Source organism: Oncorhynchus nerka, linkage group LG24, assembly GCF_034236695.1.
Source record: "Oncorhynchus nerka isolate Pitt River linkage group LG24, Oner_Uvic_2.0, whole genome shotgun sequence".
NCBI classification, from domain to species: domain Eukaryota; kingdom Metazoa; phylum Chordata; class Actinopteri; order Salmoniformes; family Salmonidae; genus Oncorhynchus; species Oncorhynchus nerka.
This window is the reverse complement of record NC_088419.1, coordinates 30449081-30475402: the sequence shown is the minus strand read 5'-3', so window position 1 is coordinate 30475402 and position 26322 is coordinate 30449081. Positions and strand designations below refer to the sequence as shown.

The 26322-nt window shown below is 42.5% G+C and overlaps 2 protein-coding genes across 4 annotated transcripts in view; both read right to left on the bottom strand.

Moving 5' to 3' along the window:
* Positions 1-5000: 5000 nt before the first annotated feature.
* LOC115107834 (adenylosuccinate synthetase isozyme 1 A) lies at positions 5001-17948 on the bottom strand. Its single transcript, XM_029631498.2, is given in 14 exon segments — positions 5001-6525; positions 6611-6760; positions 6914-7011; positions 7238-7362; positions 7520-7674; positions 7975-8101; positions 8395-8476; positions 8585-8612; positions 8615-8691; positions 9576-9642; positions 9975-10025; positions 10180-10242; positions 10548-10650; positions 17479-17948. Coding segments are annotated over 14 exon segments (1347 nt in total). The 5' UTR covers positions 17647-17948; the 3' UTR covers positions 5001-6472.
* Positions 17949-18068: 120 nt separating this feature from the next.
* Positions 18069-26322, bottom strand: part of LOC115107833 (inverted formin-2-like) — a 29718-nt gene continuing 21464 nt past the window's right edge. Inside the window, exons 11-22 of one of the 3 annotated variants that reach the window (XR_003860273.2) lie at positions 25236-25338; positions 24979-25064; positions 24787-24887; positions 24606-24676; positions 22956-23134; positions 22736-22859; positions 22417-22581; positions 22091-22193; positions 21523-21675; positions 20751-21287; positions 20436-20557; positions 18069-18940 (exon numbers count right to left, since the gene is read on the bottom strand). Coding sequence is in view for 2 of the 3 variants with exons in the window: in XM_029631495.2 (XP_029487355.1) it covers positions 20579-20634; positions 20751-21287; positions 21523-21675; positions 22091-22193; positions 22417-22581; positions 22736-22859; positions 22956-23134; positions 24606-24676; positions 24787-24887; positions 24979-25064; positions 25236-25338 (1678 nt within the window). In the remaining variant the exon portion in view is untranslated. Of the gene's footprint in view, positions 18941-20435; positions 20558-20577; positions 20635-20750; positions 21288-21522; positions 21676-22090; positions 22194-22416; positions 22582-22735; positions 22860-22955; positions 23135-24605; positions 24677-24786; positions 24888-24978; positions 25065-25235; positions 25339-26322 lie in introns of all 3 variants that reach the window. The other 2 variants (XM_029631495.2, XM_029631496.2) reach the window with 2 other exon arrangements.

The window sequence follows — 26322 nt, the reverse complement described above, 5'->3', positions numbered from 1 at the left end:
TTGGTCTGAATGCCAAGCGTCACGTCTGGAAGAAACCAGGCACCGCTCATCACCTGGACAATACCATTCCTACAGTGAAGCATAGTGGTGGCAGCATCATCTTGTGGGGATGTTTTTCAGCGGCAGGAACTGGGAAACTAGTCAGGATCGAGGGAAAGCTGAACAGAGCAAAGTACAGAGAGATCCTTGAAGATAACCTGCTCCAGAGCGCTCAGGACCTCAGACTGGGGCGAAGGTTCACCTTCCAACAGGTCTTTGAGTGGCCCAGCCAGAGCCTGAACTTGAACCCAATTGAATATCTCTAGAGAGACCGGAAAATAGCTGTGCTGCCATCCAAACTGACTGAGGTTGAGAAGATCTGCAGAGGAGAATGGGAGAAAGTCCCCAAATACAGGTGTGCCAAGTTTGTTGCGTCATATTCAAGAAGTCTCATGACTGTAATCACTGTCAGAGGTGCATCAACAAAGTACTGAGTAAAGGGTCTGAATAATTATGTAAATGATATATTTTTATATACACTGCTCAAAAAAAGAAAGGGAACACTAAAATAACACATCCTAGATCTGAATGAATGAAATATTCTTATTAAATACTTTTTTCTTTACATAGTTGAATGTGCTGACAACAAAATCCCACAAAAATTATCAATGGAAATCAAATTTATCAACCCATGGAGGTCTGGATTTGGAGTCACCCTCAAAATTAAAGTGGAAAACCACACTACAGGCTGATCCAACTTTGATGTAATGTCCTTAAAACAAGTCAAAATGAGGCTCAGTAGTGTGTGTGGCCTCCACGTGCCTGTATGACCTCCCTACAACGCCTGGGCATGCTCCTGATGAGGTGGCGGATGGTCTCCTGAGGGATCTCCTCCCAGACCTGGACTAAAGCATCCGCCAATTCCTGGACAGTCTGTGGTGCAACGTGGCGTTGGTGGATGGAGCGAGACATGATATCCCAGATGTGCTCAATTGGATTCAGGTCTGGGGAACGGGCGGTCCATAGCATCAATGCCTTCCTCTTGCAGGAACTGCTGACACACTCCAGCCACATGAGGTCTAGCATTGTCTTGCATTAGGAGGAACCCAGGGCCAACCGCACCAGCATATGGTCTCACAAGGGGTCTGAGGATATCATCTCGGTACCTAATGGCAGTCAGGCTACCTCTGGTGAGCACATGGAGGGCTGTGCAGCCCCCCAAAGAAATGCCACCCCACACCATGACTGACCCACCGCCAAACAGGCCATGCTGGAGGATGTTGCAGGCAGCAGAACGTTCTCCACGGTGTCTCCAGACTCTTTCACGTCTGTCACATGTGCTCAGGGTGAACCTGCTTTCATCTGTGAAGAGCACAGGGCGCCAGTGGCGAATTTGCCAATCTTGGTGTTCTCTGGCAAATGCCAAACGTCCTGCACGGTGTTGGGCTGTAAGCACAACCCCCACCTGTGGAGGTCGGGCCCTCATACCACCCTCATGGAGTCTGTTTCTGACCGTTTGAGCAGACACATGCACATTTGTGGCCTGCTGGAGGTCATTTTGCAGGGCTCTGGCAGTGCTCCTCCTGCTCCTCCTTGCCCAAAGGCGGAGGTAGCGGTCCTGCTGCTGGGTTGTTGCCCTCCTACGGCCTCCTCCACGTCTCCTGATGTACTGGCCTGTCTCCTGGTAGCGCCTCCATGCTCTGGACACTACGCTGACAGACACAGCAAACCTTCTTGCCACAGCTCGCATTGATGTTCCATCCTGGATGAGCTGCACTACCTGAGCCACTTGTGTGGGTTGTAGACTCAGTCTCATGCTACCACTAAAGCACCGCCAGCATTCAAAAGTGACCAAAACATCAGCCAGGAAGCATAGGAACTGAGAAGTGGTCTGTGGTCACCACCTGCAGAACCACTCCTTTATTGGGGGTGTCTTGCTAATTGCCTATAATTTCCACCTGTTGTCTATTCCATTTGCACAACAGCATGTGAAATTTATTGTCAATCAGTGTTGCTTCCTAAGTGGACAGTTTGATTTCACAGAAGTGTGATTGACTTGGAGTTACATTGTGTTGTTTAAGTGTTCCCTTTATTTTTTTGAGCAGTGTATTTTTTAATACATTTGTAAAAATGTCTAAATCTGGTTTTGTTTGTCATTATGGGGTATTGTGTGTAGATTGATGTGGGGGGAAACAATTTAAGGCTGTAACGTAACAAAAATGAAAAAGTGAAGGGGTCTCAATACTTTTGAATGCACTGTGTATATATATATATATATTATTTTTTTCCGGTAAGAACTCAGCCCCCCAAAGCAAAGGTCAGATTGCCAAAGCATCTGGCACCTTCTTCTCCCCTGAAGTGTTTTTCTTACAATTACACACAGCCAGAAAAAAATAGAGCTCTTAAATCCAATTAATGAGAAGATAACCATTTCTCCCTTGGGTCTTTGTGATGACACATTTAGTGATGCAAGGTTTTGTTTTCTTCTAAAAGAGAAATACGGTATTGCCCAAGGCAACAGACACCTGCCGAGAACTGTTTTAGGTGTCATTTAACACTTTAATTGACCACAGCTTTCACTTTTACACATCGCTACCTCTTCAAAAAGGAATTTCCATGGCAAAACCACAGTATGGTTAATGTATGTTTTAACTCAAGCTGCAAGAAATTATTTTTCACTAATATCTGTCAGGTCTTTGAGTGTTATTATGACTGGATGTTTTCCCAGATGAAGCAAAGAGAGAAAGAACGAGAGAAAGCAAGAGATAGAGAGGGGGGGCAGAAAGCAAGAGGGAGAGTGAGAAAGAGAGAAAGCAAGAGAGAGAGGAAGAATGTGAGGTGAATAGAAAGATAGAGCAACAGCAGAATTGGAGGCAGATGGTGTGACAGAAGACAGCGACACCCCTACTGTGCAAAATACTGAGTGCCAGTCTGTGAAAGAAAGCCACACACAGCACCTTTTCTCTTCAAGCCCAATCTGTCTTTGCTGTGTTACCCACTTATAGTGAGGGTCCTACTGGGAAGGTTATTGTAATTGAGCCACACCTACAGTATCAATCTACAACAACAATGTAATAGTAATGCAACTACAATCTAAAGTAATTGCAATGTAACTCACCTCAATTTCAGTATTGTGCTTCAACTGTTCAAGTTCTATATGGGATTTAATGGCTTTGTTTGAAATCAGAGCCATTTTAGATCGTACATATCTTTCTGAGGTGCTTCTGAAACCCAGACTCTAGCCTGTTGTAAATTACATTACAAGAAATAAAGAACGTGGACATCCTCCTCAATATCGGTAATTAAAAGTTATCCAACAGCCAGTATAAAGCCAGAAGCAAAGATATGACCTCGCTTCAACATTACGTTAGTATTGGCTCCTGCTGGACCAGAGGAACACAACAGGGATAACAACAAACATCCAGAAAAGAAGGCACAAACACATAAATATAAATGTACAAGTAGAGAAAGTGATATTAAGTAGCGAAACAGGTGAAAATACCTCCTGTTCCTCCCCTGCAGGGACACAGTTCCAGGAACATTTTCTCATAGCAACTATGGATTTAATGTCAGTAAAAGAGACACAATGGCCCCCTGCTAACCGGATGAGAAACTCCAGCAGGCTTGTATCTAATATGCTCTAACCTTCGAATGACACAGCCCATCCCTGGGTCACGGTCTCTGGCTATTTTCAGGGAAGTGACAGCGGGTGGCGGTAGCCTTCTGGGGTGACACTCAAGAGCAGGTGGGAGGGTCATGGGGACCAGGTGTGGTAAAAGGGACAAGTGGCTGTGATTTAATTTCAAAGGGTCTTAATGAGATAACCTGAAATGGCCAAACAGGAGCCTCATTGCCACCATTTCAGCAGTGAATGGCGGTGCAGTCGTACCGGCCTGTCTGATGAGACTAAATAGAGACAATGTTCCCATCACCACTGACTCACCAGCAGGTTACTATCCACACCGATGCCAAATAAATAGAGGGATTTCAGGTTCTGAGAGGTGGAAAGAAAGTCCCTTGAATGACATTTTCCTATGTATTATGTCCACCTATTGTGTTCTCAGAATGGTGCAGATAAAGGTAAGGCGATAGAAAGAGGAAACCCCTTCAGACTGTAGAGATATGCAGCCAATTTAAATAATCTAGTGCGGTACATGATGTCAATTCCCCAGTATACGCCAGTTGTTCCTACTGTTATCTTTTCTTGACAGAGGGGTGAGCCAGAGATGTACACTACCGTTCAAAAGTTTGGGGTCGCTTAGAAATGTCAGTTTTTGATAGAAAAGCTTATTTTTATTTTCCATTAAAATAACATCAAATTGATCAGAAAGACAGTGTAGATATTGTTAATGTTGTAAATGACTATTGTAGCTGGAAACGGCAGATTTTTTTATGGAGTATCTACATAGGCTTACAGAGGCCCATTATCATCACTCCTGTGTTCCAATAGCACGTTGTGTTAACTAATCCAAGTTTATCATTTTAAAGGCTAATTAATCATTATAAAACCCTTTTGCAATTGTGTTAGAACAGCTGAAAACTGTTGTTCTGATTAAAGAAGCAATAAAACTGGCCTTCTTTAGACTGGTTGAGTATCTGGAGCATCAGCATTTGTGGGTTCGATTACAGGCTGAAAATGGCCAGGAACAAAGACCTTTCTTCTGAAACTCATCAGTCTATTCTTGTTCTGAGAAATGATGGCTATTCCATGTGAGAAATTGCCAAGAAACTGAAGATCTCGTACAACGCTGTGTACTACTCCCCTCACAGAACAGCGCAAACTGGATCTACCCAGAATAGAAGGGAAGTGGGAGGCCCCGGTGCACAACTGAGTAAGAGGACAAGTACATTAGAGTGTCTAGTTTGAGAAACAGACGTCCCGGAGTCGCCTCTTCACTGTTGACGTTGAGACTGGTGTTTTGCGGGTACTATTTAATGACGCTGCCAGTTGAGGACTTGTGAGGCATCTGTTTCTCAAACTAGACAAACAAAACATAGATAATACACAACAGATCAATGTATGTGATGTAGCAGATTTATTTGCATATCAGATTTCCACTTGTAAAAGTGTTGCACTAGAAAACTTTTGGGGTATCACAGTGTCATTTTCTTAGCTGTTACAGTACAGTGTCAATGGGGGACATACTATTACTGGGGGGAAAATCAATTTGACTGGCAGAAAGATCCATAGAAACCGAGCTCTAATTGCTACAACAATGCATTTGTTTTATATAACCAAATGTGTCACAGAAGCAAAGAACAGGTCCTGTGATTTTTCAACATAGTGTGGACAGCAAAACACAGTATTGCACTTCAGTTCATGGACAAGTATCAGGACACATGACTTCCACCGTGACAACAACATGTCATACAACTACCTCATTCTGGCCATTGCACATTGCATTGTTCAAAATAGTTTGACATATCAGCTGTAGTTCTAGCATGCAAGTACTATATTAGACATCAGATACTGGCCAATGTTAATTCAAGTCTAAACAACGTAGGTTAGCTGACATGACGGCAATATCAAGTCAAAACAATATTCCGCAAAAGACGAAAATGCTGTATCAGTGCAGAGAACGGAATTGGAACAGAAACAAGTCTATTTGAACTCACCTAAGACAATTTCATGGTTTGTAAATTGCAACAGAGAAGAACTACTGTGACACAATCAATATAACTATTATTTGCTCACGTTATTGTGCTTTTTTGAACCATGTATAGTAGAGCATGGTGGTTGCATGTATAGTACAGCATGGTGGTTGCATGTATAGTAGAGCATGGTGGTTGCATGTATAGTAGAGCATGGTGGTTGCATGTATAGTACAGCATGGTGGTTGCATGTATAGTAGAGCATGGTGGTTGCATGTATAGTACAGCATGGTGGTTGCATGTATAGTAGAGCATGGTGGTTGCATGTATAGTACAGCATGGTGGTTGCATGTATAGTAGAGCATGGTGGTTGCATGTATAGTACAGCATGGTGGTTGCATGTATAGTAGAGCATGGTGGTTGCATGTATAGTACAGCATGGTGGTTGCATGTATAGTAGAGCATGGTGGTTGCATGTATAGTAGAGCATGGTGGTTGGATGTATAGTAGAGCATGGTGGTTGCATGTATAGTAGAGCATGGTGGTTGCATGTATAGTACAGCATGGTGGTTGCATGTATAGTAGAGCATGGTGGTTGCATGTATAGTAGAGCATGGTGGTTGCATGTATAGTAGAGCATGGTGGTTGCATGTATAGTAGAGCATGGTGGTTGCATGTATAGTAGAGCATGGTGGTTGCATGTATAGTAGAGCATGGTGGTTGCATGTATAGTAGAGCATGGTGGTTGCACACACTCATTTGAACCTGTTTGTTAGTCCAGGAGTTGGGGTCTGTGCAGCTGCTGCACAGAAGAACAGAAGAAATCTGACCAGAGAAGATCAAGCCATACCACCTCAATTCACCTTCATGGAGAGAAGAAGGACAAAGGTCTTGTTGTGTCCTAGAACATCTGGATCATAGACTCCCTGGCCTTGCCCACTCCAACCCATTTGACTGGAAAGAGAAAAAGTTGATTCCGTATTGATTTATTGACTTTTAAAATAACATGTAAGTCCTGCATTTGGAAGAGAATACTTACTGGGTACACCAACGTGGTTCTCCACAAAGCGAATGTAGTTCTGGGCTTTGCCTGGCAGATCTTCCCACTTCCTACAGGCTGAGGTGTCACTCTTCCAGCCAGGCAGTTTCTCATACTCCACCTCCACTTTCTGCAGGACGTCCATGTTAGCTGAGGGGACATGGGTCATACAGAATATAGAGAAAGGTTTCGTGTTAACAATTTCCAAATGAATCTTATAACGCCAACATCATCTTCTTTGTTTGATTCACCACGTATACATGTATGAAGAGAATATGTACACTTGTAGACAGTCAGTCTTACCTGGGAAATAGGGAATCTTTTTGCCCTTGAGTTTATAAGACACTCCCACTTTGATTTCATCCATCACATCAAGGATATCAAGTTTGGTTAATGCAAACCTGTTATTGAAAAAAAACAGGGTAAAAACGTAACATATATCTCTAATCTCTTGTCAACCCCTAATTAAATAAAGGTTAAATAAAAAATGAAAATGTAATTGAAAAATGGCACCTAAGCTTAAAGTTCCCAATAAGATCCACTAGGTGGCAAAGTAGCCCAACGTTTCTATTAAAAATAAAGGACTGCACAACCGTAGAGCAGAGCAAACCCTGCAGTGAAACTCACGCCGTGAAGCCGTTTATCATATTGGCGTAACGCAGGATGACCAGATCCAGCCAACCACAGCGTCGTTTCCTCCCTGTGGTCACGCCCACCTCATGGCCCCGCGTCTGCAGCAGCTCCCCAACCTGCTGTAAGAACGGATGACAGCAGAGAAGCTGGTCTGAGCAATCAACTACTCTATTCTGTGTAGACTTGACTACTTCGAGTTGAATTCTAACATCATGTTCTACAATATAGATCTCCTCTAAATTGTATTTAATGTATCATGTTTGGGGTTCGACTCACATTGAGTTGTTCTGTGGGGAACGCCCCGATGCCCACCCTAGTGGTGTAGGCCTTCACCACCCCGTACACATCACCAATGTTCAGAGGGGGGATGCCCAGTCCTGTACACACACCACCCACGGTGCAGTTTGATGATGTCACAAATGGGTATGTACCTGGGAGACGAGCGCAAGATTTTAAAGGAATGCATGTGTGATAGCCTCCTGGATGTGCACCAGACCCAGAACTATCGGGCAATGTCTACTTTTGAAATGTCCTTAGTCCATTATAATGACTATATGTGGTGTCAACAGGTGTAAACAAGGACTGTGTAGACCCAAACACAAACCTACTCTAAGGATACATACCATGCCTATGAACATACCATGATTCTTGGGCCAACAGTGCTTACTCATATTCATGCATCTATACCCACCTCGTACGGTCAGCCATAGGGGAGTATATTATTTCCTTACCAAAGTCAATGTCAAGCAGGGCAGCGTTCGCGCCCTCCACCAGAATCTTCTTAGGGGGTCCATTAATAGCGTCGTACATGAAATAGACACCGTCTCGCACCATGGGTCTTATCCGCTCAGCATACTCCTAAAAGGTTAGACAGGGTGCATAGGTGAGATTTGTTTATATGGATAGATGGATCATGAGAGCAGAGCTACTGTAATTGTCATCTGCTTCTCCGATGCTAAATTTAGACATCACCCCATGATGTGGTGCATTTCAGGGTCATTATGGGGTGATGATGATTATGATGAGTTAGGAGTATGCCCAAATCAGACAGACATTTTCTACTAGCTGAGGGTGGTTGTTTACCCCATCGCCATGTCAACACATAGTGTACACAAACAAACACGTAAAAAAGTGCACTTCATGAAACTCACCTTTAATTTGTTCAGCTGACCGTCAACATCTACCACCAGTGTGGGGAACATGGCCTGGTACTGTTGAGCAAGGTTCTTGAACCTAGAACCAAGTCACCATCAGAAGAACATGAATATACTGTTATTTTCATAATAAATGTTCCTATTGTCCAGAGAGCCAAATGCCAACTGGTCCTCCCCATAACCTTACCTCGTAGAAAAGTCTTTGAAATCATCTAGAGGTCACAGATACGCAGCCCCATACGTGACGCTTTGCTAGAGTAGGTCGGTCCGATGCCTTTCTTTGTGGTTCCAATACTGTATGAAGTAAATGTTGAATTATAACACTAGAATTGAGGAAAATAATATTTCAACACTACAGGAATGCTAATAAAACACTTAATCTGGTAACACTTTGCTTAAAGCCTGCAGGTAATGCTTAATAGGACATGACAAGCGTTGTGTGCCTTTGTAATGAATCATGATTCATGACAAGTCTTACAATGCATTATTCAGTGGTGTCATGTAAGTACTAATTATGTTTGTCTTCTGGGGTATCTGCACTTTACTTTACTATTTATATTTTTGACAACTTTTACTGCACTACATTCCTAAAGAAAATAATGTACTTTTTTGCTTCATACATTTTCCCTGACACCCGGAAGTACTCGTTACATTGTTCATGCTTAGCAGTACAGACAAATTGTCCAATTCAGGCACTTATTAAGAGAACATCCCTGCTCATCCCTACTGTCTCTGAACTGGAAGATTCATTAAACACAAATGCTTAGTTTGTAAATTATGCCTGAGTGTTGGAGTGTTCCTCTGGATATAGGTAAATTATAAAAACAAGAAAAAAAATCTGTCTGGTTTGCTTAATATAAGGAATTTGAAATGATGCATACTTTTACTTTTGATACCTACAGTAAGTGTAGTTGAGCAATTACATTTACTTTTGATATTTACGTACTGTAAATTCAAAACCAAATACTTTTAGACTTTTACTCAAGTAGTATTTTATTGGCTGACTTTCATTTTTACTTGAGTCATTTTCTGTTAAGGTATCTTAACTTTACTCAAGTAATGCAATTGGGTACTTTTTCCACCACTGGCATAACTAATGAACCTCAATGCATTACACCTGCAGGCTTTAGTAGTGTTGTTTGAGCCCTGCAGAAAAAGGTGTAATTTACTGTTCTTACTTTATCCCGTCCTGTGCTTGTCTCTGTACCTCCTGGAGCCCGTCGACTGCCTGGTGGAAGTCAAACACTGTCCAAAGGGTAAACAGGTTATTTCACGCCATGGACACATAAACACAACAGCAGAACGTGTCATTGGAACATGTGAGCAACATGAGAGTCTATGGGATAAATGTATCTCCATGTTCTATAATTATCTGCAACAACTGTTGACAAACTGTTGTCACAACACCAATGACATGAAGTACAAACATATACATCAATTAGCAATTGATTTGCGAACAATCAGCAATAATCACATCCGTTACTGTGCTTGTTTGTCTGTTTTAAGTGCTATCTTAACTACATGTCCTTTGCCCTCTCTTTTAAATGCAGCTGTTTTCCCATGAGACAGTTAGTTACCAATGTGGGCCCTGTCTGAGATGATCAGTCTCTTCTCCCAGTCTTTAAGGCCTGTGGGAAGGAAACATAAAATAGTGAGGCAAAATCACTCTGTCCTCTCATCTGCTGACTGCTGTTCCTTTCTAAATAGATGATCAATGTGAACATTCTAAGACAAACTATAGGCTAATTACACCACTTAACATTGATATCTGAATCTTCCAACCTTTCTTTTCATTTTTTTCCGCTTCTTCTAACAAGCCTGGCAGATGAATGACCACACCATTGCCTGCAGAGACAGAAGGGATGTTTTGCGTAAAAATAGATGCGATTTGATATTATTTTTACATACAGTACCAGTCAAAAGTTTGGATACACCTACTCATTGCAGGGTTTTTCTTTATTTTGACTATTTTCTACATTGTAGAATAGTAAAAATAAAGAAAAACCATTGAGTAGGTGTGTCCAAACTTTGGACTGGAACTGAATGATTTGACAGTAGGCCTACATCTTCCCGGCAAACCAAAGAGCAGAGTGACTGGTCAGGGTGAACAGTGGCAAACTGCTGGTGATAGGGAATAGAAATGTACACACCGATCACAGAAACAGCTTTGGAGTTGATGATCCCACTGGGGAGGAGGTGGAAGTCATATTCCTTCCCATCCACGACCACCGTGTGACCTGCGTTGTTACCGCCCTGTGGTCCGAAAAACAAGAAGAACAGAGAGGGCACTCAGGAATTTAACAAACGTATGGGTTATTTTATCTAATCCAACAAGTCTCCCCTATCTAGGCCATCCCCCAATCCCCTCTTCTCTGTTCCAGCCCCCCCTGCCTGCAGATACACAAGACTGACTAGTCACTCTATAACATGCCCTGGGGGGAAGGGTGCCTGGGGAAATCGTTTTTCCCAGATCAAACTAACTGGCAGTCTGCAGAACTAGACTATAGGCTATTTTAGCAGCAGCAACGATCGGGACAAGGTGACATGACACCCCCACGTACTCCATGTAGTCTGGGATATGGGGAGTGGAGTGCAGTATGCCCTTCTCATGTATCCATGCTTCCCCAGGCATGTGACTCCTCTTTATCCCCTAGGCTGGCAGACACACTGGAGGAATGGGGGCATCCCAAACTGACACTCAAATCAAAATTTATTGGTCAGATACACATGTTTAGCAGATGTTATTGCGGGTGTAGGCGAAAAATGCTTGTGTTTCTAGCTGCAACCGTGCAGTAATATTTAGCAAGTAATATCTAAAAAATTCACAATACACACAATTTGAAGTATCTTTGTTTGAGGATGTTAAACGTTACATATAAGGACCTTGCATCATTGTCCTAAATGTGATGTGTACAGTATGTTGTTACTTCCAGTGTCCCCTCTGCAGCTGTATTTCAATCCTGTCTTTCTGCAGGAACCTCTCTTACGTCTCCACCAGTGGGATCACAGATTTACGCTGTCAGGTTTACCAATACCCGTCTCAATCCCTTCCTTCGACAAAGACAAAGAGGAAACGAAATGTGCTAATGTTGACCAACACGTGTAACACCTCTGCCAATTACAGTAAATAAACATGAATACATCTCTGTCATCAGCAGAAGCTTACTATAAACACGCTCTGCCATATTTGTAAGGCTACTTTCCGACAAAGACTAGTGTTGCCAGTCAAAGCCAGTCAAAGGACCAGAAAGTTCTTGATTCAAATCATTTCCACCGGAGCACTGAAAATGAATACGGAGTGAACAGCGTGAGGCTAGTATGAAAGAATGAATCTAGAAAAATACTTACGTTAGTCAAACATGCCAACAAAAGTTCTGAGATTAAACACCATTTGGCGATATTCAATAACATCATTCATTAGATTATCCACGAAAACAGCCTTATCTACACAGACAACTCAGAATGATAGCATTGAGTGACCTTAGGACACTGCTGCCCATTTTCACTGCCAAACACTCTCAATTAGGATGACTGAACACCACTCTTCAAAAATGCCATGGTTTTGAATACCGGATAGAGAATATTTCGGCGTCCAATTGATGGGAGATTTTGGAGCGACGGCGCGGCTGACTTGTAGTTTTGTGTTGTCGCTGGACAAAGTGGTCACTTAATGTCCCAAGCATCTCAAGAGAGTCTAGATAAATTTGGATGAAACGCCAGGGGAAAACTCTGTATTTTTCCACTGCAGTAACTTTTTTGTGACCAAATGGTAAAAATGCTGAAGCTGCTAAAATTATTCCTGATTTTAACATCTTTTATCTCAAAACATTCCGAAGACCCCAGTGTTAATCAGAGAACACAGACGAAAGCCAACATGTCTCTGTCACTTTGCATAACTATAACACGGATTAAATTCCCTTGGGTGACATCGGTGTCAGAAGTAGGAGAGATACAGTGGGGCTAGAGTTGCATAATGGAATGCATTATAAGCTGTATCCCATAGGAAGGGGTCAGGAGCCACTGACACGATGGCTGCAAACTGTCAAAGGCTTGTGGTCCATTTGCAAAGGGATGCACTGACAGGGGGACAAACAAGGGTCCAAATCCCAGAAACCACACTGTCACCCTAATTGGTTGCAATATGTTGACAGGAGCCTTTCCAATAAATAAGTAATGTATCCCCTTCAGTCAGGACCGTTTCTAGCTTTTTGGGAGGCCTAAGCAAGATTTGGAGAAAACAATTAGCATTTTGCTATAATTACTACAAGGTTCAGACAGCTGGCTAGACTAACTTACCTAGCAATCTATAAAGTGTGAGCTGACGGACTCAGTGGCAGCCCGTCCATTACAGCATTAGGGGCGGTGCCTCACTATTGCAAAAATATTTACAGTACCAGTCAAAGGTTTGGACACACCTACTCATTGCAGGGTTTTTCTTTATTTTGACTATTTTCTACATTGTTGAATAATAGTGAAGACATCAAACTATGAAATAACACATATGGAATCCCGTAGTAACCAAAAAAGTGTTAAACAAATCTAAATATATTTTATTTTTGAGATTATTCTATGTAGCCACCCTTTGCCTTGCTGACAGCTTTGCACACTCTTGGCATTCTCTCAACAAGCTTCATGAGGTAGTCACCTGGAATGCATTTCAATTAAAAGGGGTGCCTTGTTAAAAGTTCATTTGTGGAATGTCTTTCCTTCTTAATGCGTTTGAGCCAATCAGTTGTGTTGTGACAAGGTAGGAGTGGTATACAGAAGATAGCCCTAATTGGTAAAAGGCCAAGGCCACATTATGGAAAGAACAGCTCAAATAAGCAAAGAGAAACATTACTTTAAGACATGAAAGTCAATCAATGAGGAATATTTCAAGAACTTTGAACGTTTCTTCAAGTGCAGTCGCAAAAACCATCAAGTGATATGATGAAACTGGCTCTCATGAATACCGACAACACAAAATAAATACCCAGAGTTACCTCTGCTGCAGAGGATAAGCTCATTAGAGTTAACTGCACCTCAGATTGCAGACCAAATAAATGCTTCACAGAGTTCAAGTAACAGACACATCTCAACATCAACTGTTCAGAGGAGACTGCATTAATCAGGCCTTCATGGTCGAATTGTTGCAAAGAAACCACTACCAACGGACACCAATAATAAGAAGAGACTTGCTTGGGCCAAGAAACATGAGCAATGGACATTAGACCAGTGAAATCTGTCCTTTGGTCTGATGAGTCCAAATTTGAGATTTTTGGTTTCAACCGCCGTGCTTTTGTGAGACACAGAGTAAGTGAAAGGATGATCTCCGCATGTATAGTTCCCAACGTGAAGCATGGAGGAGGAGGTGTGATGGTGTGTGGGTGTTTTGCTGGTGACACTGTTTGTGATTGTTACGATCAACTAGGAGTGGTGGGTGGAATCAGGCGCAGAGAGCAGGGTTCAGTCTTTTTTTCAAATGTATTCCCCAGCGCAACAAAACAGTCACGCCAACACACAGGGCGTATATAAATTGCCAGTCCAAACAACAGGACAAAATAGTCCGGAGAATAAATACACGAATAACTCACACCATCAAACACAGAGTAACAAAAACAAGCCCGCACAAATACCCAGCGGGCCTAGTGCCCTTAAATACCCTACAAACAAACCCTAATACAAAACAGGTGTACCCAATTACCCAATAACCCAAAACAAACGGAAAGGGAATCGATGGCAGCTAATAGGCCGGTGACGACGACCGCCGAGCACCGCCCGAACAGGAAGAGGCACCATCTTCGGCGAGGTTCGTGACAGTGATTTATTTAGAATTCAAGGCATACTTAACTAGAGGTCGACCGATTAATCGGAATGGACGATTAATTAGGGCCGATTTCAAGTTTTCATAACAATCGGAAATCTGTATTTTTGGGCACCGATTTTTTATTTATTTAAATTTTGTTATACCTTTATTTAACTAGGCAAGTCAGTTAAGAACACATTCTTATTTTCAATGACGGCCTAGGAACGGTGGGTTAACTGCCTTGTTCAGGGGCAGAATGACAGATTTTCACCTTGTCAGTTCGGAGAGCCAATCTCGCAAACTTACAGTTAACTAGTCCAACGCTCTAACCACCTGCCTCTCATTGCACTCCACGAGGAGCCTGCCTGTTACACGAATGCAGTAGAAGCCAAGGTAAGTTGCTAGCTAGCATGAAACTTATCTTATAAAAAACAATCAATCAATCATAATCACTAGTTATAACTACACATGGTTGATGATATTACTAGTTTATCTGCATATAATCGATGCAACGCTGGGGGATGATTTAACAACAGCACATTTGCGAAAAAAAGCACAATCGTTGGATGACTGTACCTAACCATAAACATCAATGCCTTTCTTAAAATCAATACACAGAAGTATATATTTTTAAACCTGCATATTTAGCTAAAAGAAATCCAGGTTAGCAGGCAATATTAACCAGGTGAAATTGTGTCATTTCTCTTGCCAGGCTATATGCAACAGTTTGGGCCGCCTGGCTCATTGCGAACTAATTTGCCAGAATTTTACGTAATTATGACATAACATTGAAGGTTGTGCAATGTAACAAGAATATTTAGACTTAGGGATGCCACCCGTTAGATAAAACACCGAACGGTTCCGTATTTCACTGAAATAATAAACGTTTTGTTTTCGAAATGATAGTTTCCGGATTCGACCATATTAATGACCAAAAGCTTGTATATCTGTGTGTTAGTATGTTATAATTAAGTCTATGACTTGATAGAGCAGTCTGACTGAATGATGGTAGGCAGCAGCAGGCTGGTAAGCATTCATTCAAACGGCACTTTTGTGCGTTTTGCCAGCAGCTCTTCCCAAGCACAGCGCTGTTTATGACTTCGAGCCTATCAGCCTAATGGCTGGTGTAACCCATGTGACATGGCTAGCTAGTTAGCTGGGTGTGCGCTAATAGCGTTTCAAACGTCACTCGCTCTGAGACTTGAAGTAGTTATTGCTCTGCAAGGGCCGCGGCTTTTGTGGAGCGATGGGTAACGCTGCTTCGAGTGTGGCTGTTGTCGATGTGTTCCTGGTTCAAGCCCAGGTAGGGGCGAGGAGAGGGACAGAAGCTACACTGTTACACTGGCAATACTATAGTGCCTATAAGAACATCCAATAGTCAAAGGTATATGAAATACAATTGGTATAGAGAGAAATAGTCCTATAAATACTATATTAACTACAACCTAAAACCTCTTACCTTGGAATATTAAAGTCTCATGTTAAAAGGAACCACCAACTTTCAAATGTTCTCATGTTCTGAGCAAGGAACTCAAACGTTAGCTTTTTTACATGGCACATGTTGCACTTTTACTTCTCCAACACTTTGTTTTTGCATTATCTAAACCAAATTGAACATGTTTCATTATTCATTTGAGGCTAAATAGATTTTTATTGATGTATTATATTCAGTTAAAATAAGTGTTCATTCAGTATTGTTGTAATTGTCATTATTACAAATACATTTTTTTTTTAATCGTCCGATTAATCGGTATGTTTTTTTTTGGGTCCTCCAATAATCGGTATCGGTATTGAAAAATAATAATCGGTCGACCTCTATACTTAACCATCGTGGCTACCACAGCCTTCTCCAGTGATACGCCATCACATCTGGTTTGCGCTTCATGGGACTATCACTTGTTTTTCAACAGGACAATGACCCAACACACCTCCAGGCTGTGTAAGGGCTATTTTACCAAGAAGGAGAGTGATGGAGTGCTGCATCAGATGACCTGGCCTTCACAATCAACCCAATTGAGATTGTTTGGGATGAGTTGGACCGCAGAGTGAAGGAAGAGCATCCAACAAGTGCTCAGCATATGTGGGAAGTCCATTAAGACTGTTGGAAAAGCATTTTTCCAGGTGAAGCTGGTTGAGAGAATGCCAAGAGTGTGCAAAGCTGTCATCAAGACAAAGGGTGGCTACTTTGAAGAATGTCAAAAGTAAAATATATTTTGATTTGTTTAACACTTTTTTGGTTACTATGTGATTCCATATGTGTTATTTCATACTATTGATGTCTTCACTATTATTCTACAATGTAGGAAATAGTAATGGTCGTTTTGTTATATCCCTAAAAGTCTGTTTAGTTGGCACCATCGATTTCAGTAATCCACTCGTTCAACATGCAGACAAAGGAGTCCAAAAAGCTACCGCTAAAACGCTTTGTTAAAGCAAGCCAAACTACGTTTCTAATCAATCCTCAGGTACCCTAAAATCGAATTAAACTATAATATTTCATACGGAAAGAAGTATGATTGAAAAGTAAAAGTGTGCACCCACAGACTGATTTCCAACTGTGACTCCTTGTACCAAAACTCAAAATTCTTCCTCGTTTTGGAAGAAACAAGCCCGAAACCTTGAACAAAGAGTTTGACATCTAGTGGAAGCCTTAGGAATTGCATTCTAGAAACTGGAATTGCATCGGACCCATAGCTTTCCATTGAAAGAGCATGGGATTTTCGGCTACCATATCAATTATGTTATAGTCTCATACATTATTTTAACATTCTATAAACGTCAAAGTGTTTTCTATCCAATGGTACCAATTATATGCATATCATGGCTGGTCCTGGGCACATCAGTCAGGCAGAAATTCTGAAAAAAGGGCCCTAGCCCTTAAGCAAATATAAAGAGCCCTTATAGCACATAAAAAGAGCTCCTAACTCCTGTTGAGCCGGGTTCATGTTACAACAGACAGGTATTTCCTTGAATAAACACAGGGTCTTTCAACCCAACATTTCACGGTGCTGCGTTGAAATAGTTAATGCCCAATCTGCTTTCTCTCATGCGTCTGGAAACAAAATTAACGTTAAGGCACTATGAATCAATAGATACAGTTTTCACAATGGCACCTACTTTACACTGACTGACAATGCATAGAGATGCACAGCGGAGCACCTGTAATTGTTAACAGGTGCGTAAAACAACGTGTCCAAATAAACATAAAGGTCTTGCAAGTGTAAACTTCTCAAATAAAGAAAAACGCAGACACATATAACAATGAGTACATTTCTCTATGTATTTTATTTCCTCACCTGGCATCTGCAAATGATGTCCGACTCTGTCGCCAACAAATCCACCACTTTCCCCTTCCCTTCATCGCCCCATTGTGCACCAAGTACAACTGTCACCTTGTTCCCCTTGTCGTTTCGAGGTCGCTTCCCCCCTGTGCCAGGGTTTGTATAACAACTTTTGTGAGACATATTTATCCTACGCCAGCGCACTGCTCGCAGTAAAATGACAACTCGTATGTGATGAGAAAAAGGTCCCCTCAGTGCTCAAGAAGAATTCGGTCTAACCAAAAACGGGTTTGCCGCCTGATTACGAGGGGGTACACCAACCGTAGTCTAGACTGCACATGAACTCGTGTCTATATTTACCGTCAGACCCTTATCCGTTGGTCAAGACTACCACGAAAGCGAGAGCCAATGAGAATTCATATAGTGTAGGCCTAATCATTCTCCGAGTGCTAGTCTCGTTTGGACGAAACTACTTGCACACGTTGCGCACACTATGTTGAACCACTGGACCGGCCATATGCAACAATTTTAACTGTGAACATACTGTCCCTAGCTATTAGCACACATATAAACGAGATAGAGAAATCGAATAAAAAAATGCATGGGAGTGTATCAGATTATTTTATTGTATTTAGAGTATTTTTATAGCCTATTAAATCCCTGATTAGCATAGCCTTTTTTAAATGACAGTGTTAATGCAGAGTGCAATAAGAAACAATAACTGTTACAAAAGAGACTAGAGCAAATTATCACTATAACATTGTTGTTTCTGGAAAAACAGGTGAGTTTATTATTATGGTCTATCTATGCTGTTACCTTTTATATTTAATGGCTAACTGATCATGAACCAATATTCATTACAGTCATTACAACAATGCTTGGCTGTAGGCAAAAGAGGCCCTCTATTTGCCAAATGAAATGAGGGGCCCTCTATTTGCCAAATGAAACGAGAGTCTGTATCAACAAGTAAACATAACATGTAGACCTACTGTAAACATTTGTCTCAGTATCAAATTGAAACATTCTATTATTATAGACATGTTGATTTTTGTCAAATAATGTATAATATTTCAATGAAATTGTGTCCAATACATTGAATGTCCATGATGAAATTGTAACATGCAAATTATCCCATCATCATCATCATCCATACTTCCTGGGGTTGGTTGCAAAGCAGTTCCTGTCATATCATTGTCAAATCCTGTTATTGATGTAGTAAATCATACAAAGACCCCACTATAGGGGGTTAATAAGGAAGTCTCCATTTTGGAAAAACAAGCATCACCTAGGTTCATTAGGTAATCCTTTGAAAAAAGTAGGAAAAACATGCATGGCTGATATAGATATTTGTAAGTACAGTATAATGTTAATGTATACCATAGTATTTGTTTGGCAGACAGGGGTGGAGCACTGGAAGATGGCGTCAACATTCATTGTTTCTTTTTGCCTTTGGTCTTGTCCTTCTTCTTGCGTCCACCTAGAAATAGAGATACAAGATAGAATCAGTGTTGTTGCATATACCAACCACACAGCTATAGCTAATTTAATTTCACCCAGAATACAAGACGATAGACAGTTGAGACCCGTTGCTACACTAGGAGCTGAAAGGAATAAGTAAAGTAAATCAACAAGATGAGAGCGCATGGAAAGGAAGCACCCCCAAACTATGGAGACAAGGACACAAATATAGGTTAAGCTTGATGTTGTGGGATTTTAGTGAAGCTGTGTACGTTCAGGTGAAGTCGGTAGAATTGTCCCCTGACAACTGATCTAGGGTCAGATATTTGAATTGCCCGAACGATAAATGGTAATCTGTGAATAAGGACAACTTCTGCCTCAAGTGTTTACATAACAAGGAAAGTGTACTGAGCGTCAGACCCATAGCAGTCCCTCTCTCCAGACTGCACACTGGCGGTTAGAACATAATAGACCCATAGACCCCACAGGAATGTCATCTTCAGCGGACATCTGTGATTTTAACATCCCTTAGCAGAGTGACAAAGATTTACAGCAAACTGACGACAAATTGCTTCCCTGACATGTTCATTTATAAAATCAAATAAAAATGGGGGCAAAAATTCATAAAAGAAACAAAGAATGGGGGAAAATCTGGTAAAAAGGATTAGTTTGTAGTAGTAAGTTCCCACTGGGCTCACACTGGTTGAATCATTGTTGTTTCCACACCATTTCAATGAAATGACATTGAACCAACATGGAATAGATAGCGTCTGTGCCCAGTGGGTTGTTCTTAACATCAAATGCAACATCATTTTTATAGAGACTTGTTCCTTGTTAGGCACTACATGTAACATACACAAAATGTTGCTCAAACCGAGTGAATCAATAACAACCTAGAAATGACCCACAAAACCACTGGCCCAGATCTGATCTAATTCAATGATTTACTCTGTGTGTGTGTGTGCACGTGCATGTGTTTGTGTGTGGTGGTGGTTGTTGGTAGGGAGAACAGGCAGTCCGACTGAGGTCCTGCAGTGTTCAGTAGGTCGGTATGCGTTCCGCCAGGCGCGAGGTGTATCACATCTCCCATCATAAGGTCACCTTGGGTACTGGGGGGATCCAATGATGGCAAACCTACAAATCTCCAACCACCCAGTGCTAGCTGACAGACAATATACACAACCAACAAAAAGCCCCTGGGAGTCATCCATAAAGCACCAACCCATAGCCAGCCAGGCTAACCACACCACATACCCCCCAGACATGGAAGAGAGTTGGAGCAGGAACAGTAACTGGTGTATGAAAGGTCACTGAGGAAAGGGGAGGGATATGCAGGATGGACAAGACACAGAATTGAAAGGAAACCAGTGAAACAGGACCCTTAAATCACCCATTTATTATTACGTTTTTTTTAACTAGGCAAGTCAGTTTTAAGAACAAATTCTTATTTTCAACGACGGCCTAGGAACAGTGGGTTAACTGCCTTGTTCAGGAGCAGAATGACAGATGTTTACCTTGTCAGCTCAGGGATTTGATCTTGCAACCTTTCGGTTACTAGTCCAAAGCTCTAACCACTAGGCTACCTGGTTAGATCCATGCAGGGTTAGTGGATGGTGTTTCTGGGATTCTGAAAAGCCTGAAAGGAGGAGAACCTACCTCAATGTAACACACAACTCTTTTTAGGTTTAGTGTGGCCTTTTCCATAGCCCATGTCTGTTTTTAGGGAATTAAAGAAAAGAAACAAAGTTTTCCTTACAGGACAAAAAAAATCTAGATAAGCAAGAATGGTTCATTTTCTATCAAGATGAGGCTAGTTCTGAAGACATTACCTTCTCTATGTCTCTTAGTATCCCCCCGTTTCTGTGCCTGTGGTTTGGGCTCTGCGTCACCAGCAGCTGTGTTTGAGGGGGACTCTGATGATTGACTCTCCTCTAACCCCTTTCCATCAAGTCCACTTTCCTGGTTCCCATCTATCTCTGTGTCTCCGCTCTTTGGAACATCCCCACCAACTGAGAATGCATTCCTGTTCACATCCTCAACCTCTGAATCAGCAGCCTTAACCCTCTCCACCTCTGGGGACTCCTCCTCGACCAGGCGGTCAGCCAAGGAATCCATCCCAGGTTTGAGGTCCTCACTCTGTGTGTGATCACAGGTTCCCTGGTCCTTGGTGGTGGTGGTATGGAGGTCTGAGGGGCCTAAGGTTTCGGGTGAATGTGAAATAAGTGAGGGGTGTGTGGGGAGGCCGGATGAGGACTCCCCTACGACTGAATCTCTGTCTTGTTGTCTTTGGTCATTGGGTGATGTCACCTTTTCATCTCCATCTTTAGCATCTATAGCAGGCAATCCCTCAGGCTGTGTGCCCTGCTCTAGGGTTAGGAGAGAAAGGACAATTATACATTAAAGATATTAACATAAAGCACAACTAACTACATTTACCTCCTCTACAAACCTCTTCTACATTCTACATGCAAGCCTTTCAGATCTACACAAGTGCCTAGTGCTTAGAGGTAAGAGGGTGTTTCTGGACAGGGCCTTAGTAATATCTTTCAAACAGCTCAAGGCAGCAGCAGAATCAATGGCCAGACCCATCCTCATGCTCACCCGGCAGACTGCTGTCCCTTTTCTTGTCTGCAGAGGGCAGGCTTGTCCTGTCGGCCCGGGGCCTGGTATTCCTCAGTGCATAGCCCTTCCTGATGTCAGATAGCAGGTGGTCGATTATGCAGCCCTCTTCCTGGACTGGGGGGGCTTTACGAACTGGGGTTGAGGGACAGAGGGTTCATCTCAAAACAGCCAACCCTGATACATGCAATGCTCTGGTAGTGCGTTTGAATTTGGACTGGTGAATTTCAATTATCAAACATGCACTTATAGGTGTCAACTGTCCTTAGAAAGTGGCATAATTTCCTAGTCTCCTTTCCTTAATCTGCACTGAAAGACTGGACAGTTAAAGGCAATGGAAACCTTCTATTTTGTGGAGGAGGAGACGAGGAAAGGGATCTTCTGAAGACTATTGAGACACAGCCAGGGAGAATCCCTTTCAGAAGCTACAAATGATCCATGTATGATTATGATGTTGGTAATGGGACACTGTTGAGTTATGACTATAGTAACCAGGGAGTACCTTGAGGTAACAGTGTTATTTGGAGTGTTGGCTGGCGGTTAGACTCACTTATCTTCCCGTTATCCCCTCTTGGTCGCTTGGAATCCTCCTCCTCCTGCTGTTTCTTCCTCTTCTCTGCCTTGATGGCTTGCTCTCGGCGGGTCTGATTGTCCTGGGATTTTAAAAAGCAAGAGAAAACACAGTAATACAGGTTTCCAGAATGTGAAACCATAGCAATGTGGTATTTAATCTCTGAACAAAATTAGAGGACCTATGCAGTCAAAATGTATGACCCGGTTTGTGGAATAAACACAGAAAGATATACTTAAATTGAATGGTTGTATATAGGAACGTCAATAGGTGAAGTAGGTCCATTAGTTATTTGTTTCTCTCACCTTGAGAGCTTTGATGAAGAGTCCCCTGAAGGTCTTTATAGTGCTGAACAGCTCCTCCAGAGAGAGACGGGATGAGTCCTCACACAGATACAGTGCCAGATCCTCCTTCTTCCTGTCAATGGAGAAAAACCTCTCCTCCAGCTCCCTGCAGGCCTCCAGGCTTCCCTAGAGTAGACAGTCAATTCAGGGGGATTTATTTAGTTATGATCTGGCAACAATCACGATGAAGTCACAAATCTCTAAAACCATTAAAGGGGAGCTTTTGCGAAACTACAAATTCACCTGCTCTCTGGTGGTGAGGAGAGGTATTGCAACCCACCTGCATTGCTGTTAGATACTGCTCCTTGATGTCCTCCACAGAAGAGGAAGCCACCTTCTTCTCTGAATCTTTCAACCGCTTGATGAGCGAGCTCACCTCTGTCTGGATAGACTCCAGATTCACACTATGGAAGTAAACAATAAACGTGGTAAGGTTAGCATAGCCTCCGTATCAAGCTTTGATTAGACTCCACAATGTTGTATACAGCTTTTTCCAATACCCAGCAGCCTTTTCACAGATCTCCAAATCATCTGGAAGGTTCAACAGGTCATCATGGTTCTGCTCCGCCTCCTGTAGGATGTGGTGGAGCAGAGTTATGCGACTTTTATTGGCCTTGGTCTCAGTGAGCTTTAGCAGGGTTCCGATCTTGAAGCCCTCCGCGTTCCCCGTGTGGCTCCCCTGTAGAACAGAGATAGACAGACAGTTCTCTCACTAACAACTAACAACGTTGTTGTGAGACCATCTTTTTGTGTTTGGTTATAAACTCAGCAAAAAAAGAAACGTCCCTTTTTCAGGACCCTGTCTTTGAAAGATAATTGGTAAAAATCCAAATAACTTCACAGTAAAGGGTTTAAACACTGTTGACGATGCTTGTTCAATGAACCATAAACAATTCATGAACATGCACCTGTGGAACGGTCGTTAAGACACTAACAGCTTTCAGACGGTAGACAATTAAGGTCACAGTTATGAAAACTTAGGACACTAAAGAGGCCTTTCTACTGACTCTGCAGACATGGCCAATGTCCTTACTGTGAGACGCCTAAGACAGTGTTACAGGGAGACAGGACGAACAGCTGATCGTCCTCGCAGTGGCAGACCACGTGTAACAACACCTGCACAAGATTGGTACATCTGAACATCACACCTGCGAGACAGGTACAGGATGGCAACAACAACTGCCCGAGTTACACCAGGAATGCACAATCCCTCCATCAGTGCTCAGACTGTCCGCATTAGGCTGAGAGAGGCCGGACTGAGGGCTTGTAGGCCTGATGTAAGGCAGGTCCTCACCAGACATCACCGGCAACAAGTTGCTTATGGGCACAAACCCATAGGTGGACCAGACAGGACTGGCAAAAAGTGCTCTTCACTGACGAGTCGCGGTTTTGTCTCACCAGGGGTGATGGTCGGATTCGCGTGTATCGTTGAAGGAGTGAGCGTTAAACCGAGGCCTGTACTCTGGAGCGGGATCGATTTGGAGGTGGAGGGTCCGTCATGGTCTGGGGCGGTGTGTCACAGCATCATCGGACTGAGCTTGATGTCATTGCAGGCAATCTCAACGCTGTGCATTACAGGGAAGACATCCTCCTGCCTCATGTGGTACCCCCTCCAGCATGACAATGCCACCAGCCATACTTCTCATTCTGTGCGTGATTTCTTGCAAGACAGGAGTGTCAGTGATCTGCCATGGCCAGCGAAGAGCCCGGATCTCAATCCCATTCAGCACGTCTGGGACCTGTTGGATCGGAGGGTGTGGACTAGGGCCATTCCCCCTAGAAATGTCCAAGAACTTGCAGGTGCCTTGGTGGAAGAGTGGGGTAACATCTCACAGCAAGAACTGGCAAATCTGGTGCAGTCCATGAGGAGGAGATGCACTGCAGTACTTAATGCAGCTGGTGGCCACACCAGAAACTGACTGTTACTTTTGATTTTGACCCCCCCTTTGTTCAGGGACACATTATTCCATTTCTGTTAGTCACATGTCTGTGGAACTTGTTCAGTTTATGTCTCAGTTGTTGAATCTTATGTTCATTCAAATATTTACACATGTTAAGTTTGCTGAAAATAAACGCAGTTGACAGTGAGATGATGTTTCTTTTTTTGCTGAGTTTAGTACTATATGGCATCACATGTTATGGATTCTTACGTAGTTAAGAAAGTTTCCAACGTCCAGAATGAGCTTGCAGAAGCTTGGCAGTCGAGTGCTCACCCTCAGACCTTATAGGATAGAAATAATAACCGATTAAAGAGAATAAAATAAAAGGAATTTGAATTAGTCGTAGGGGTGATGAGAGTTGTAGGGCAGCCAGCCTGGTGCCTGGACTTACTCTCACAGGCCTCATCCAGCAGCTCGGCTTTAGGCTGCATCATCTGTAACACTGAGCTGATCTCCTCACACAGCAACATGCACTCGATCCTCAGGGCATAGCTGGAGTTCAAACACATACACACAACCAAGGTCAACATCCAGGGTGAATCGGTCCTAGCTCATTGAACAGCAAAAAGGTGGAGAACTTTACCAAGGAACAGCTAGGAGCTGTAGATAAAACTGGTCCACACCAGCTAACTTCTGTCTCTCTCCCTGGTAGGACGTGAGGTTATCCATCTGAGTGGTGGGAAGGAAAAAACCTTTCGATGAACATAAACTGACAACAAACATTTGGTTCCCAACACTATGTCCCTATCAAAACGGGAAATTTATTTAGATCTAGAAATACAGTGTGGCCGCTTGAAATTAACCAATGAACTTGGCAGGGATTCCTGTGCCGGCACGCACCTCATGCTTCTCTGGTTGTAGCTTCTGTAGCTGTTTCAGCACCTCCACATCGAACTTGGAGCGGTCCCCTTTTCGGATCATGGCCACAATGTCCTCATGTGAGCTGTTAGGGGACATACAAATGACAGTGTCTTCAGAAAGTATTCATACCCCTTGACTTATTCCACATTTAGTAGTGTTACAGCCTGAATTCAAAATGTATTAAATTGATTTTTTTTATCTCACCCATCTACACACAATACCCCATAATGACATAACATGATGCAGCTACCACCATGCCTGAAAATATGAACCGTTGTACTCAGTGATGTGTTGGATTTACTGCAAACATAACACTTTGTATTTGTATTTATTAAAGATCCCCATTAGTTAATGCCACGGCACCAGCTACTCTTCCTGGGGTCTGGCAAAATTAAGGCAGTTATAATTTTTTTTTTAAACATTACAGTACATTCATTACAGAATTCACAACAGATTAAGTGTGTGCCCTCAGGCCCATACTCCAGTACCACATAACAACAACACAAAATCAACACAAATATAATGTGTATATATGCATGTGACTGTGCCTATGTTTGTGTTTTTTCACAGTCCCCGCTGTTCCAGAAGGTGTATTTTTATCTGTATTTTAAAAAGAATGATTCTACTGCTGGCATCAGTTACCTGATGTGGAATAGTTCCATATTGTCATGGCTCTATGTATAACTGTGTGCCTCCCATGGTCTGTTCTGGACTTGGGGATTGTGAAGAGACCATTGGTGGCATGTTTTGTGGGGTATGCATGGGTTTCTGAACTGTGTGCTAGTTGTTTTAAACAGACAGCTCGGTGCTTTTCAACATGTTAATACCTTTCAAAGGTCCCTTTTTGTGGCACCTGACTACAAGACTGAACAGTAGTCTAGGTGCGACAAAACTATAGCCTGTAGGACCTGCCTTGTTAATAGTGCTGTCAAGAAAGCAGAGCAGCGCTTTAGTATTGACAGACTTCTCCCCATCTTAGCTACTGTTGTATCAATATGTTTTGACTATGACAGTTTACAATACAGGGTTACTCCAAGCAGTTTAGTCACCTCAACTTGCTAAATTT